The sequence below is a fragment of the Cyprinus carpio genome, chromosome A3 (assembly GCF_018340385.1).
Source record: "Cyprinus carpio isolate SPL01 chromosome A3, ASM1834038v1, whole genome shotgun sequence".
In the NCBI taxonomy this organism is placed as follows: domain Eukaryota; kingdom Metazoa; phylum Chordata; class Actinopteri; order Cypriniformes; family Cyprinidae; genus Cyprinus; species Cyprinus carpio.
In genome coordinates this window covers 19,108,688-19,125,727 of record NC_056574.1, presented here as the reverse complement: position 1 = coordinate 19,125,727, position 17,040 = coordinate 19,108,688, and the positions used below count along the sequence as shown (strand labels likewise).

The following is a 17,040-nucleotide window of genomic DNA, read 5'->3' as shown; positions in this document are numbered from 1 at the left end:
AAATATGTTTGTGATCTAAATGTTTCATATACACTTTTAAAAACATATAATAATATAGGCTGCAATGTAGAAAGGTAAGGTATAAGACAACATCTCGTGTATTTCTATTACTATAAAAACTCCATAATTTCTACCATCAAGTTGGTATAGAAGGAAAGGGGATTTTTAAATTTTTATTTTTTATTTTTTTATTTTGTAATTTATTTTAATATTGTAATGGCAAATATGATTTTTTTTATTTTTTGGAAACAATGGCTTTTTTATATATATATATATATTATATATATATATATATATATATATATATGCCTGAACTTGTTTAAGGTTTTGCAGAGAGAGTGGTTTATTTGACAAATTGGTTTAGGCTATTAAGAATTTGGTTCTGAGAAATGGGTTTAGTGTCTTAGCAAATGTGAAAAACTCTGTTTTGCATTAATTGCTGAATTTTAGAAAGGTTTACCTCTTTGTAATTACTTTAAGTTATGAGAGTAAACTAATTGCTCTGATTGTTACCTTGATTTATGGTCACCGTGACAGAGCAAAACTCAAGATTAGATTCAAATTCACCCCACTTTTGCATTAGTGGTTCAGAACCTTAAATCCACTTACTTAAGCTCTTCAGCTCAAAAAGATATGGCTTGTTTAACAAATAAGATACTGAAGGTGTGGATTCTGCTTAGTACAGCATGTACAAATGTCTCCCAAGCATCACACAATGGAAATAAATCCATGCATCCGAACACACTGATCTCAGCATTTTTATTGTTTTTCCTAATCAATAATAAAAGTCAAAATGGACAGGTATAGCCCTGTGTATCAGATCACAAGAATCTGTAATAAAATAAGACAGGAGAAAAAAAGATCATTAGCTACAAATTTGGCATGGTGACAAAAAGGGAGCAAAAAGAAAACATTTTGAAAAGTGTACATGCAAAAAAAAAAAAAAGAAAAAAAGTAGTGTTATTAACGGTAAAAAGAAAAAAAAAAAACGTTCAAGAATATACGGCGTGAAGCCAAAAAAGAACAAAATTAAAATAAAAATTGTCAAGAGATCCTTCTGGTGGCAACCACTGACAGACTGATGGCTGGCATTATTCAAGCCACATCATTCAAGGCTTAACGGTGTCTGAGGGGGCTTTACACATTGAACCGGAAATCATATTTCAGCTGTGCTTCACATTTACAGAACATAACTGCAGGGCACAGGCTGAATTTAAAACAAAAATAAATTGATAGCCTGTGCACAATCTGAATAAATTTAGATTTCAACTCATAGCATCTTTAGATCTCCTGACCTTACAGTTATTGAAACAATACAGAGTGACCAACTTCAAGAACCTTGCGTTCAGAAAATTGTCTCTGAAGAGGGAAAAAAGTACATAGTACAAAAAAAGAAAAAGACAAGCTGTCATGGCAAAGGGACTATTTGAGGTGTTTCTTAACAGTAGCCACATCAGTCATGCTACATACAGTCACTCTTTGATATCCCTGCTTCTGTGACCAGTGATATGAGGTATAAAAACATCAGCTGTGATGATTTCATTTTAGTCATCACACTTCTCATTAATGTGATTATTATTATTAGCATTATTGTGAAAAGAGTACCCCAACCTTCCTAAATGAGTCCTAGTGGTCAGTTTGTGTTCCCTAAGAGAAGTCCGCCTGTCAAACAATCTTGCATGTGGTTCTGTCTTTGGGGATCGGTAGGCAAAACACATGAAAAAGGAACAACATTAGATGACAGTAATTAAAGGACAGTGTAACAGCAGCCAACAGCGCTGATGGAAGACCGTTGTTGATTAAAAAAAAAATACAATAATACTTGTACAGTACAAAATCAAACATATAAAAATGTAGTTCAAGGTAATACTTTGCCCTGCATGCACACTGCAATAAGTCGGCTAAATTCCTTTTGGACTGTTCCATCAGTATATTTAGGACCAATACTATATAAATTACTAAGATCGGGACTTTTTACAAGTCGCCTCTGGTGAAAGGCTAAAAAAAAAAAAAAAGCAACAACAAAAAACATTGTAATTGGTAAAACAGGGGCCATTTTACCACAAAGCACATTTTCCCAACCCAATACTTTTGAAGTAAAGCAAAAAGGAGAAGAAAGACCCACCTCTATAACCTGCCCTGCATCCATGAGAAGCTGGGAATAAAATATAAAAAAGACACCCTACACTCCCGCCCCAAGAAAAGCCCACCCTTAGTTCCAGCAAACACATCCCATTGAAACTAACGTTTTCAATAAAAAAAAAAAGACCTTATCGTTGGCTTTTTCAACATAATCTACGCTTTCCTAAAATGAATCTGTCCACTGCCCCCTTTTAAAAACAGCATGTCAGTTACACAGTTCACATTCTGTGTGATCAGCCTGGGTAGTTTCATTCACCATGTAAAATTAACAGGATCAAAAAAGTGCTAAATGGGATTCTTTCTGACGAAGAAGGGAAAGGAGGAGTGGATGGAGGGAGAGAGGGATGAGCAAGCCAGACAGGTGCAGAAGAATCCCATGATGTGGCCTGTGCCAAGAGGCACTTACACGCTCACATGCAGCGCCCTCTAGTGTATAGCCCTTGGCTTCACAATCCAAGGGAAAAAAAGAAGGACAGGGTGAAGGGAGTTCATGTGCTGTCAGTCACAGGGCTCCCTTCACAAACTCAATCCCTCTTTATCCCCCTCCAAGTCACCTGCCAGTCTCAAGAAAGAGTATATGTTATTTTACACACAGATATTCTTATAAATATATATTTATATATATATGGCCCTTACTGAAAGAGAATGTGAACATTTCACATTGACATAAAAGTACCATAATCTCTATACAGCTAAGTGGAAAGTGGAGTCAGTGTAATTTAACAGGCAGCATTTTCGTCTACTTGATGCACTTATTCAGAAGAATAATAATAATATAAAAAAAAAATCTCCTGAAAAAGCTCTTTGTATTTGCAAAATATCTGCCTCTTGGATGAATGCTTGCTACCCTTCTTAGAGATTTGCTGTCCACACGTTTTCCTGAGTAATACTTGAATCATTGTAACAGATTTCAGTTCTGGGTGACTCCCTGCCATTGCTTTTTCATACTTATTTTTACATGCTTGTGAAGTCAAATGCGTAAATGTAAGTGAATAACTTTTGGAAAAAAGTAAACAGGACTAATTTAGCTTTTTTTCGTCTATTGATTAACAGAGCAGAACTAAAAGTCTATGGAGCATTTCCTTTTATTCCAAAGGAAATAAAAAAAAAAGAACGTAATAATGGAAAATGCATCGCAGGCCAAAGGAGGGTGAAATTTCATGTGAACATAATGGCAGTGAGAAAAACATTACTTAAAAACATTACAATTTCATTAAAGTAGGAGAACTAAATAACAATAATAATAACAATATTAATAATAACAATAATAACAACAACAACAACAGCAACAATACAAAATAAAGACAGCATGACAAAATAAAAATAATGAACCTCCATCTGAGCATCTAGGCACAGGAGCCCATTCACCTGTAGCTTTGGCTTGTTGGGGTTTTGGAGCCACTGCTGACTGGGTCGCTGGCATCAGCCAAGAGACTGCTATACCCTGAGAATTCGGAGACTGATGTCTGTAAGCGGTGAGTTACCTCTCCCACCGAGTCACTGCTGAAGGCCAGGGACACTCGGCCCCCTTTAAACTGCGCCCCAAAAGCCTGGGCAAAGTTCTCGATCTGATAAGGAGCCTTGGCTGGGTCCAGCGTGACCAGGTCCTGGGAAGCAGCCAGGGAGAATCCTCCTGTGGTGGCTGTGGCTCCATTTTTCGGCCCTTGAGATTCCTTTGGACCGCCCAGGTCTGGAGGCTGAGGTGTGATCTGGTAGGCGTTGGTGTTGGGGGTATGTGGAGGCGGCGGAGGGGTGGTGTGCTGCTTATCCAGCTGTTCGGTGAGCTCCTGGGAAGGTGTGAGCTGCTGCGTGTGCGGTTCCAGGCTGCTTAAGTGGAAGCCCGTTGGAGGCGACGAGCCCTCAAGAAGACCAAAGTGGGACTTTGGCACAGATGAAAGAGAGGGCGAAGACGAGACAGGTTGAGAGTACGAGTACTCGAGAGGTGAGGAAGTATACACATGCTTGTCTGACAAAAGCGGGCTAGGGCCTGAAAATGCTCCTGTGGTAGTCACGGCAGAACCAGGACTGGAGCCTAACGGGAAGCTTGCACTGTGACTGGTCCTCTCTAGTGCCTGTAGGAGAAAACGTGAGTACTCATGCATGATTACGGCTTTGTCACCACTGTTGGGACTTGACGGGGTGTCCTCGGTTCCAAGCGGGTCTGTAGCATCTGTGGTGGCTGGCTGGAGCTCGACATGATGGGGATCAGTGATGTCGAAGGTCACTTCAGGCTTGTGAGCATAGTGGTCCAACAAGCTCTGGAGAACCTCATCTGGGATACCAGACTTGTCCTGCTTTATATCTCCCAGAGGGGATGAGTCCAGGAGGCCCAGTGCAGCATCGCCGTCTAGGACCCCAGAAACGACACCCTGAATGACCGTCGGTTGTGACTGCAGATGACTTACGCTTACATCATAGTCTGAAGCTCCAGAAGCGGCACCGCCACTGTTCGGCACATGGAGGTATCGCCTCTTCTTCAGAAACTGCATGGCATCGTCATAGTTACTGCTGCTGGGACCAACTTTGGCCCCCGAACCTTGAAGAAGCTCGAGGCTGTCCAGGCCTCCTCCCGCAGGCAACTCCATGCCTCCTGGCTTGGATTGATCCATGGGGTGAGTATTTTTCTCCAGGAACTTCCTGTTCCCCTTCTTAAAGGGCATCTTGGGAGCCCGGCCATGTTCACCATGCATGCTGGGGCCCGGTTGGGCTGAAGATGACGTTGATACCATGTGGTTCCCGGCTGAGCCAAAGTCATGCACCCCGTAATTGTCCACCCCCTGACAATGCGTCACTCCCATAGTCCCAGATGACTTTTTACGTTTTCGCTCACCCCCTTCACCAGCATTTTTTGTCTTGCCCCGTTTTTTGCTACTTGGCGTAGTTTCATTTAGATGAGAGATTCCGTAGCTGCCGTGTTCTCCGTCGCCTGCTGAGCCCACCTGCTCTGCCCCATCCACACCCTTTTTTATGGCATCTCCACACGTCCGCTTGTGCTTCAGCAACCGGTCCGTTCTGGAAAAATACTAAAGAAAGAACACAAGTATGAGAACTGAGTACTGCTAAACAGAACTGGTTGAAACTTGTGCAAGAAACACACCTGTTGGCAGGTGTCACACTTATATGGCTTTTCTCCACTATGAGTTCTCTTGTGTCTTTCCATGTGATACTTCTGAATAAAACGCATGTTGCACTGGTCACAGCTGAATGGCTTCTCTCCTGGAAACCAGACATGCATGAAAGGAAAAATAAATTGAGAAATTTTATATTAAAAACAGAAGTGACTGTGAAGCGTGATCGACATCTTGCTAACAAATAAGCCAGATATGAGGAAATGAAAGCTAAAGTTGTTGTGAACTTGAGGAACTTACCACTGTGGATCTTCTCGTGTCTCTGTAAGAGGTTTTCTTTATGAATGTAGTTTTTGTTTGAGTGAGTGGGGAGGGAATGTCACCTGTAAAGGACATGGAGTGTCAAACACAGGCGTGTTTGAAGTGACTACAGAGGCAGCAATACAACATGATGGTTTTTAATTTGGCAAATACCACCATGAGTATTTGTATTTGTATTTGTATAAGTAAAAGAACTAAAACAATTAAAACTGAATCTGAAGTATAAATCAGCAAACCTATTTGGGTGCTATTAAAGCAGTGGTTCTCAACCTTTTTTACTCAAAGGGCTTGGTTTGTACAAAATCCTTTTTTAAAAGAAAAAAAAATAAAAAAAAAATATATATATATATATATATATATATATATATATATATATATATATATATATAGATATATATATATATATATATATATATATATATATATATATAGATCATTTTTATTTGCAAACCTATTTTCATGATGAATCATTTTACATTTTTAAGAAATGATTCAAACAGTTCACCCGAGTAAAGCAAAACTCGGGTTGAACTGGGTGGGGGGGAGTGCATGTACAGTCTCTCTCTCCACCTTCAATACCACGACTTAGGTGCCCTTGAGCAAGGCATCGAACCCCCAACTGCTCCCCGGGCGCCGCAGCATAAAATGGCTGCCCACTGCTCCGGGTGGTGTGTGTTCACAGTGTGTGTGTGTGTTCACTGCTCTGTGTGTGTGCACTTCGGATGGGTTAAATGCAGAGCACTAATTCTGAGTATGGGTCACCATACTTGGCTGAATGTCACGTCACTCACTCAAAATTACTAAGTAATGATTTCTTTATGTAATACAAAAATTGTTTTACTCTTTTGTGAACTTGACAAACCAGCTATTTTAGAATGCAAGTCCTCTTAATCTCTATTTAATACTGGCTGTTAATCCTTGGAACAAATTGTTTTGTGATGACACTGTGCGCACACGCCAACCTCTACTGTGTAGTACACATACTAACATATGCATGCTCTTTTGTATAAGTGTAAACACATGCTGACCTGTGTGTATAAGCACATGTCTGCGTAAATGATAGGAGCTCCTGAACGCTGCATTGCAGTGCTCACAGATGTGCGGTTTGGAGTTTGGAGACAAGCTCCCTCCATCTGGATCCAGCATCATTGACTGCAGAGAAAACAATTTTCAGCATTGGACAACACTAATATTATTATATGAAGGGAAATCCTCTTTAAATTTTAACAATAAGCACAGCAGTGACTAATAAATACGCTTTATGTTAATGAAGTGTTTGTGTGCACCTTCGACTCTCCTCGTTTCCTCCGTGTCTTGGCCTCCTGTCCCTCACCGTTTGACCTTCGACCTTTCCTCCCTGAGGATTCCTTTACCAGCCGTCCTGACAGCTGGAAGGATAACAAAGATACAATGGGATTGGGAGCAGACTAAATAAAAGACAACAAAGACCCATTCATTCGCACAACATTTGTGAAACACAAATCTGTTTTTCATTTTATATGAATGGCATATTGAGACTCAAGGTTTTGTGAATAAGAGACACTCTGTGCCTTGGATTATTATAATATTTTATTTTATGTATTTATTTTAACAAAGGCAGATACAGAAATCAGCCACAACTCTATAATATGCACACACTAGATGAGAGACTAGTTTGAATATTAAAAGTATTCCCTAATGTGTATGTGGCAGAAGGAAGGGTGGTAAATCTCTTATTTACGAGCCTCTATATCTATCCCTGGAGAATCAATGCCTCGTTCCTCATTTTCGCATCCATCTATGGAAAAACACCATGTGGATTATTGACCAGCTGCACATCTGAATATCGTCTCACACTTGGGTAGTATAAAACAAGAGCTCGGCGAGAAACACACACAAAAACCTATGCTGAATGGAGATTAAAATATGAATTGTCAATGTGATGCTCATTGTCCTTCTGAAGGCTATGGCATATTTGACAAAAGAACAAAGAGAAAACTAGTGTGAGAAAGAAATTAAATTTTAAATTGCACCCAAAGCTAGCCAAAACAAATCTTACTCTTTGCTCTAGTCGGACTTCTTTAAAATGACATCTTTTAACAGAAAAAGCTTGAGGAAGAGCAGCTAGGATAAATTAAATCCAATCAACCAGAAAACAAAAGACAGAACAAAGACATCTTTGCATGTTATTTCTTGGCGTGCAGCTAGCAATAATCATGAATTAGCACAAGTCATCATTTTATTAATGTAATCACAGCTTCCTTTGGGTACTGCACAAAGACAAAGCCAGATGCAGTGTCTCAATGCTTCAGCCCGATTTCATAACCTTGGAAAGGACTTGGTTTTCAAGAATGAGAAGCAAAGGTGCATTTCCGCACACACAACTGCATGGACTCCTGTTGCTTTTGTCCTAGTCAAACCCCTCACTCATACACAGAAACAAATGACATCACTGACAGGAAGAACATTTCTACCCGACAGTATTATTATGGAATCTGCATTCAGCCTTGCTTGGGAGATAGCTGACACTAAACACAAATCTGGCTTAACTCAAGACTCTAGGGAATTTGTATATTTAAATATCAAAAAAAAAAAAAAAAAAAAAATACCCTGGACCAAAACCCCTATGCCCTCCAAAATACAACAAAGGACCATTAGATTATGGATGCGGGACACCCACTACTAACACCATAAATCTGGATTTAAAATAAATAAATAAATAAACTTTTATTGGACCCTTGCTCAGGTTTGAGGCTGAGGCAACTGCAATATCTTTTTAATTAATTTAAAATTTTAAACAGCACTGTTAAACACACACACACAGTTTTAACAGACCCCCCAAAGCATGCCGTGAGTTTGGTGGGGGGTAACTGAGATTGAATGGGTGGAAATCAAGGGAGAGGGCATCATGATATAACTGGAAATGACTGGTTATGTTCGGCTATGATTGGTTCATGCGCTTGCCGTCGCTGCGTTCGCTAATCAGTCTCAATGGCATTAATGGGAAGACTCATTAAAAAAATTAAGTAAACAACTCACAAACTTAGATATAACTACTCTGTTACATCAAAATAAGACTTGAAATGGAATGAAAACGTGATCTGTGGGAGTTTTTAGTGAGTAATCAGCGTTGTCTGTGATCAATATTTACTGAGCTTTGATGACTGATGAACCGAATAATTCAAAAATAAGTTAATTATTAGAAAGAATAGCTGAAAATAAGTTCACAAATAAAATATATTAAGCTATTTTGGAATGAATGTAAAACGCTTTTAAAACACTAACTTGATGAGATTCATCCTTGGCTTCAATAAAAAGAATAATTATTATATTGTTAATTTAAAAACTAAAATAGATTTGTTTCTGGTAGTCTAAGTAATGTTCAACCAAGAACATGTGACTGAGACAGGAATTTACATTTGATAAAAAAAATTTTAAAAAAAAGGACGTTGCCTCCTCATTTCAGAACACCACTATATATATACACAAATATATTAATTCGATATTCCACTAAAATTCCACTGGTTCATGGAAAACTACACTCCAAAAGGGGATTTTTTTGCAGCAATGCCATAGAACCACCTTTCTGGGTTCACTATATAGCCTTTCATTGAACAGTTCTTAAAAGAACCATTTAAAATATATATATGTATGTATATATATATATATATATTATATATATATATATATATATATATATATATATATATATATATATATATATATATATATATATAATATTATTATTATTATTATTATTTAGTGTGAAGAAAACTTTATAAGTAAGAACAATCCTGTCCAAATGTATTTTACAGACAGACAAGGGCACACTTACATTTCCCAGACTGAGGTCGTGCACCACCAGGTTCTGATGGTTGCCCAGCGAGACCTCCAGCAACTCTCCTCCGCTTCGTATTCCAGTTCCGGCTCCACCTCCCGGGTAAAGAGGCAGCCTGTAATCGTGTTCAGAGACCTTCTCCTGTTTAATGCCCATTGCATGAACGTAATCTCCCATGCTTCCCATCATCCCACCTATGCCACCTCCACCACCCATGCCTCCAGCACTCAGCCCTCCTCCACAGTCCGGCGAGTCCCTCTCCTTCTTCAAGATCATCTCATGTGGCTGCAAATCAGCCATAACTGTTTGACTGGCCAGCCGGGTGAAGCTAGTAACCGGGGGCAGGTGGCTGAACATGAGCATGCCCGGACCGAAGCCTGGCTCCATGCCACCGTTGGAGCGGAGGAACTCATTGCCAAATTTGTCCTGGATCAGGCTCATGTTGAAGGGGCAAGGCTCAGAGTGTTATCACACTGATGCTGATGCTGGAACAGAGGGCGATAGGGTCTGCTTCAATGCAAGGCCACCTCACTCATCCTAAAGACATAAAAAGAGACCAAATAATGATTTGACATTCTTGACATATAGTACTGTGAAGTACTCACAACTGTGTCTGGTAGGACAAGTAGCAGAAAAAAAAAGTGATTAATAAATTGTTAAAATAATATTAATGTTGATTAATATTTTTGTGAAAACCAAAAAACACAACCACATCATTTATTTGAAATAGATTTTAGTTTTTTTTGGTAACGATGCAAGTCTTACTTAAATTGAATGCATCCTTTAATGCATACTGAATAAAAGTATTATTTTTAAATCATACTGACCCCAAACAGTATACACTTACACACACACACAAACAAATGTGTATATATGCATGCCATTCTGCTCAGATATCAGTATCAGCAATTCAACCCATTAAAAATTACCATCACAAATTCAATCCCTCCATTATTTTCCTTATTATTTTAAAGCTATATAGCTAAGAGGCAATAAAATCTTGGCAAAAACCATATCTAAGTTTTAAAAGCTGAAAATGACACTCTGACTACCCATTAAATCCTTCTGAGTAGATTTGGAAAGTTTTCATTTTAGGTCTTTGAGGTTCCTCAAAACCAGGTCCCTGTGAGCAATGTTTGTAACAAAACTATGAAAATTTTGTGTGGCTTGCCAAATTCATGGAAATTGTAAATGTGATGCAAGCAAGTGATGTGCAGATCTTTGAGAACAAATTTAGGAACAGTAGCCGTATGTTCTTTTGATCCAGCTAATAAGCGCTTAACTGGATTAATCACAGAGGTTTGTGGGTCAGACACAAAAGAGGCATGTCAACCTCTCTTCGTTGTACTGTCCTTGCAATTTCCACCTTTTAACACACAAACAACCACCTGCAGGAAACAATTCCCTTTTAATGAGAAGTAATGTTAATTACTTTTAAAGATTAGGAGTAATTATGATAAGAGTGACACAAACAGATCAACAATAGAGACACGTTTTTAAAACTAAAATTAAAACAGAGATTAAATGTTTGACCTCATATGGACAATTTTATTGTTCATTTTTTTCTTAAAATGGGAGTCATTACACAGCTAGTTTCATAACACGCAAGCATCTATACAGACTGACTTAGATCCAAAGCACACATGCACAAGACATCTCGAACTCATTTTGCCCAGCTTTTAAAAACTGACCATCAATTGTCTAAAGATCCTTTAATGATGATCTAATTCAAATATGAATTACATTTTTGTATCTTGCACAAGCAACCCTCTACACTGCGAGTAAATCACCCGCATATGCGACTAAATGTTCACTCTGGGTGACTAAATGATGTCTAATATTAGCCACTGGGCTAATAAAATCTCAGATTTTACTCGCCAGTGTGTGAGTTGGAGGCTAAGTATAAGTTTAGCAGAGATATCTTTTCACTCTCCCAACACACTAACTGAGCGCTTCAGAGATGCACTCTCCATCAAGCGATCTGTGATATTTTTCAGTTCATCTCAATGGATGCGCAGCGCACCTGTATTTGACGTGCCGTAAACTCTAGTGTGAAGGCGCAAACTCGCGTCGCTCTGTCTCACACACACGCAGAGAGAGAGAGAGAGAGAGAGAGAGAGAGAGAGAGAGAGAGAGAGAGAGAGAGAGAGAGAGAGAGAGAGAGAGAGTTGACACGCTACATGTAAAAGATATTCTTTGTTGTATTTTCCTGTCAAAATAACGGCGTTGCTTTGGAATTCTTCAGCTTTTAAGAACTGCCGGGTTTTCCGGTAATGGGCGGAACCAATGCGCAAACGGCAATCTCATTGGTTGGCGCTCACCTATTATTGTCCCTGTTTTGATTTCAGCAAATCAGTTCGAGCGAACGCACAAAACCTAATTAATATTCATGAACCCAGCAGCTCATTAATCCTTAGTGCATTTTATAGTTCTTATTGGTAGAATTCGTATCATTATTATCTTTTCAGTAATTGTTTTCCTAATTTGTTTTACAGAAACACTGAATGACCAAAAAAGCACTAACACCAGTCCAGTTAAAATGACTAATATGCATTCAAACATGGTTTTCAAGGTTTAATTCCGATTACTAAAGTTCTATCATTAAATAGTACTTGATTATCATATTATAATGTTTGACTGACTGATGTTAAGTGTGTACTTTCAGATATTTAAAAAACTGTGCCATTTTACAAACATTATACATGTCTATCTCAGTCTGGCGAGTAAACTAAAAAAAAATTACTAGTCAATGGCGATTCAATTGCCAAGGTGTCCATAGAGGGTTGACAAGTTTGCATATTTTTGTAAATTAAATTAAAAAGTGCCAATTACGTAAGATTGTGATATCTCAATTTATATTTTCAGGCTGGAAAAACCTGTATTTACACATACACAGAAATTCATTTTAAGATTTCAAACGCAAAACAAACCGCCTGGTGTTTGCTCACATGCTCTCTTTGTGAACGTTAAGGATTAAGAGCATGTTATAAATATAAACACAGATGTTATGTCCTTCTAGCATTAGAAAAAGTTAGTAGATTGTGGCCTGTGGGACATTTCTCTTAATACATTTTAGTCCAGTGCAATGTGTGTGTTTGTGTGAGAGAGAGGCATTTGTTTTGAGACCTACTTCAATCTATTGTGGTGGTTATTTTATATTTTAGTATCATCAAGCTTGAGGTTTGAAGACTGGACATCCTGCTCTGACTTATTACGGTCTGCTTTGTTTAATACAAATGACAAATAGACTGTTGACCATGCAAATTTATAAATGTAACCACTCAGTAATGACCTAATCTACACCCAATCAGTAATGATACTGATTCAAGTCTGGCAAACCTTAATTTCAAGACTGACAAGATGGAAAGTAATGACTCTGAGTCAGATGATGATTCAGTAACTGCTCTGAATGATCTAGTGTATGTATACATATCAGTTTACAAGCCTCAGTTTGTTTGTGAATTGGATTAGACTGGTCGCACCGTACATGGGTATTAGCAAGATGTGTTTTTGTGGAATATGATCAAAATCTCATTACATTAAACATACAGACGACTTGGGTGAAATATGAACAATAACAGACAGGAAGAACAAAGAAGATATTTTGAAGAACGTTAGCATCCAAACAGATTTGATTACCATTTATTTCCATTGTATTGTATGAACAAAGAAATAAACCATTTGTCAAAATTTCTTCTCTTACGTTATACACACACACACACACACACACAAGAAAGTCATACAGGTCTGGAACGATGTGAGGGTGAGTAAATGATGACACTTTTCGTTTCGGGATGAACTATCCTTTAAACTGTAGCACTGTATTACTCATCATTGTCATTTAAAAATTAAATGGCATAAAAGCAAAACAATAAAAATAAAGCTTCTTATCAATTTAACATCCCATCCCATAATAATATACAGTGGTTTTACAATTGTAAACAAGATCTTAAGTAGTTATGGTATTTTGCAGAAATGTTTCCATGTAAATTATGATGAGCACTGCAGATTGGTCTCCACATCTCAATCAGTGTGTGTGTGCGCGTGCACATTTGCAGAGGGTACATCATGTTTCTGGGAAGTCAATGGCCAATTGCTCTTCGTTGGATTCCTGCACCATCCGATGATTCATACTAATTCATTTCCCCTTAAAGGCTGCTGGATTGGATCTGAACCAGATGCTTTGGCATTAGTCAGAAACACACCATCCGTGTCACTTCAAGTAAAAGATGAAGTTGAACCTCAAGAATCAATAGGAGACCATTCAGGGCATGGATATTTCATCATGTCCAACATTTAATTATTAGCATTATTCAAAACATGTCCAGCTTTCTTGTGGTTAGGTCCATTATATTGGGTGCATTTAACTGTGTACTTCAGTATAAAATATAATATATATATAATATATATATATATATATATATATATATATATATATATATATATATATATATATATTATATATATATCTTATACTTTTTCTGCTATTGAGTTGGAATATGGAGGTTTCATTTTATATTTAGGTTAAGGGTTGGTTTAGGATCAACAATTTAATTACAAATGTAACCACAGAAATTAAGTACATCCATATATGTATGTATGTATGTATGTATGTATGTATGTATGTATGTATATATATATATATATATATATATATATATATATATATATATATAGATAGATAGATAGATAGATAGATAGATAGATAGATAGATAACGTAAAAAAACGTGCGTGTACAATAAGTGCACTATATCAAATTTTTAATTTAAATGTTAGTACATAGCGGTACAACACACTTGATATGAAGTGTGTCTAAACATATCATGGAATACAGAAAGGCGAAATAAAGGAACACTTTGTCCTAGTAGAGGCGTCTTTTATCTCGTGTAACAGCACACAGCTCGAGTCTCTTTGTGTTGTGAGTGCGCGCAGACTGCACGCGACGCAGATGGTATGTAAATAGCTCGTGCATACGTTAGCCAACTGAGCTAGCTCATTAATCAGAGACATAAATCATTTATTTCACACGCTCAAATCAAAGCGAGTCTCAACTCAGGACGTATTAACCAGAAAAGAAAACAAAAAACAGCACGAATCCGTGGCGCGGGACCCAAAAGTCTATACTGTGAACGTGGGAGATTTAAGTTTTTGTTAGTAAGGCAGGACCGTTATGGTGGGATCCATATTAATAACTTCATGCAGACTCACAAAGGGCCTCGCTGCTAACGCGCTAGCAATCCGGCTAAGCGATGCTTAATAAATAAATTACACTTGTGAAGTACAGAGCACGGAACGTGCACTCATATAATGACAAATATAATGAAAACATCTTCAATAATTAACTAAAAAGCACTTTGCAAAGTGAAAATGTGTTTTTGCTTACACCACAAGCTTACAACAAGAAATTAAGACGTATAGAATATGCACAATGGTATTGCTGCGAGATCGACAGCGCTTACCCATAATAAACAGCCCCATGCAACTCCAGCGAACAATTGATGCTCCGCGTCAAGCTACGCGGCTACATGCTACACTACGTCGCTGCGCTGCGCTTTGTTGTCTGCCCCGCTTGCGTGCGCCTCTCCGGCGCTTTAAACTTCACGCAAATCTGATCTCAGCATTTCGCTTACCAGTGCATGTCCACCGTTGGCTCTCTCTGTGTGTAATTCCCCCCTCGATCGTTTCTTTTAATGTTCAGAGTCCAAACATTGTTCTCCTGCAGCTGCTGCGTTCCTCCATCTTGTCTGAGCGCGGGGAACTGTGGGTAAAGCGGACGGGTCCTGCGAGGAGACAGACGCTGTGATCCAGGGCATTGGAGCAGCGTCCGATAGTGAACTATCGCACACAGGAACAGACAGTCTGCTAGACCTAGTGGGTGCTGTTGGGAAGATTTTAAACGCAATTCACATTTGCATTGTTTCAAGGCACACAGCATCCAGTGTGGATAATTCTCACAAATAGGCCACTTTTTTGTTCTTTTTGGCAACTTTATCACATCCATGCATTCACATCTGCATAGACAGTTTATTTTCCTCTTTTTTAAAACCTGTTTAAGTTTCTATTCACTATCTTATTCTCTCAAACTGTGTTTGTCTCTCAGAAATATGGTAGTGTGGTATCCCTTTGGGTCCCCCAAAATGAGGACACAGCACATACCGTTGTAGTAGGGACTCTCAGATTAATAGGATGGCTGTGACACAATTCATTAGGCTAAAGAAAAGAAAAGAAAAAACAATTCCTTAAATAGCCTCTTAATTAACTAGACTATCCTAATTGTGAGCAGAAATTATGACTCTAAGAAAAGATCCAGAGACAAACAAAGAGTTAATATAATACAACAATACTAAACAAAATAAGCTAAAATGCTGTGCTGAACTGAAAGAGATTTGGAGAACAGAGCCATTTAGTTGGTTTAAAATATTACCCAAATAGTTGACCCTCCAAGAACAATCAACTTATTCTTGTGAAAAAACAAAACAAAAAAAACAACAACTTTATTTTATTTATTTTATCAGGTCCCGATTTTGTATGAATGAGTTAATAAAGAAACGTAAGATTTTCAGAAAAACCTCAATAAACAGGCCTAAACACCCCCTAAATCTAACCATCATTAGGACATAAGCGGATTGTATGTAAACATACATAAGAGATTGTACATTCAAATTAGTCAATTAATGACTGTTTGTGACTATTTTATGTTTTGTGGAACTGCTAGCTAACCACTGACAGTTAGGATGGGGTTGGGGTGGACCTTCACGCTTACTTTCCTAAAAATGTTACATTTGCATACAAATCACCGTACAAATTCATACAAAATCAACACCTTGTAAAATAGTTAATTTTTCTCATGAGATGGAGTTGGTTGCATGTCCTACAGTAATTGTCTATTTTATGACCCGTTTAATCCATGACTGAGAGAAATAATGGACATGATAGATTTAACAATGGAAAAGATTTTTGACGCTATAGGTTCCAAACGTTATATTATTATAATTTTCTTTACACTTTGGGTTCTCAGAAGGACAGTAAACGGTTCTTTAAAAAATCTTAGTGTAAAGAATATTATAATAATCACAAGAATCTTTTGTGCACTCACTGAAAAGGTTCCATGAATGTTAAAGGTTCTTCATGGAACCATCAAAGCCAATAAAGAACTTTTTTTTAAGTCTAAGATGATTTTGTACCATTCATCCTCTTCTTTTATCCACTTTACACAAAATGGCAAACTATTGCAGCCAATATTTGTGTTTCTTTGCATTATTTTATAATTACTAGTACTATTGTGTCTTCCCATGCTTTTTAAATGCCTTAAAAATGTATGTTGCATAACTGAAATGTTGTGGTTTCAATATAGAGATTATAAATTCTTTTAATCTGAAAGTGATTCTTTTTCTATTTCTTCTCTTCTCGTGAATGCACCTGCTACCATCCGTGTGTGCGAGGAGGGTTGTTTATTTATTTCTCAACACTGGCGTCTATGAAATCTCTCCCATCTCTGGACTGGTTAATTAAATATGCATTGAAGAATCTTTTCAAATGTTATAGTCTGACAATGTTCTTTCATAGAGAGACCTGTTTATATTTAGAACTTCAATGTATAATTAATTTGAAAAATATTATGACTAGGATCAGACAATAATACTCATAACCAACCACAACAAACTATTGAAATTATAGAAAGACCTTTAGGC

The 17,040-nt window shown here is 37.8% G+C and overlaps 1 protein-coding gene across 1 annotated transcript; it reads right to left on the bottom strand.

Annotated features, from left to right (window-relative positions):
- Positions 1-740: 740 nt before the first annotated feature.
- On the bottom strand, positions 741-15,221 carry LOC109063621 (zinc finger protein 281-like). Its single transcript, XM_042721668.1, is given in 7 exon segments — positions 741-5,165; positions 5,240-5,358; positions 5,511-5,546; positions 6,512-6,683; positions 6,818-6,919; positions 9,346-9,885; positions 14,980-15,221. Coding segments are annotated over 6 exon segments (2,532 nt in total). The 5' UTR covers positions 9,790-9,885; positions 14,980-15,221; the 3' UTR covers positions 741-3,506.
- Between the last annotated feature and the right edge of the window lie 1,819 nt (positions 15,222-17,040).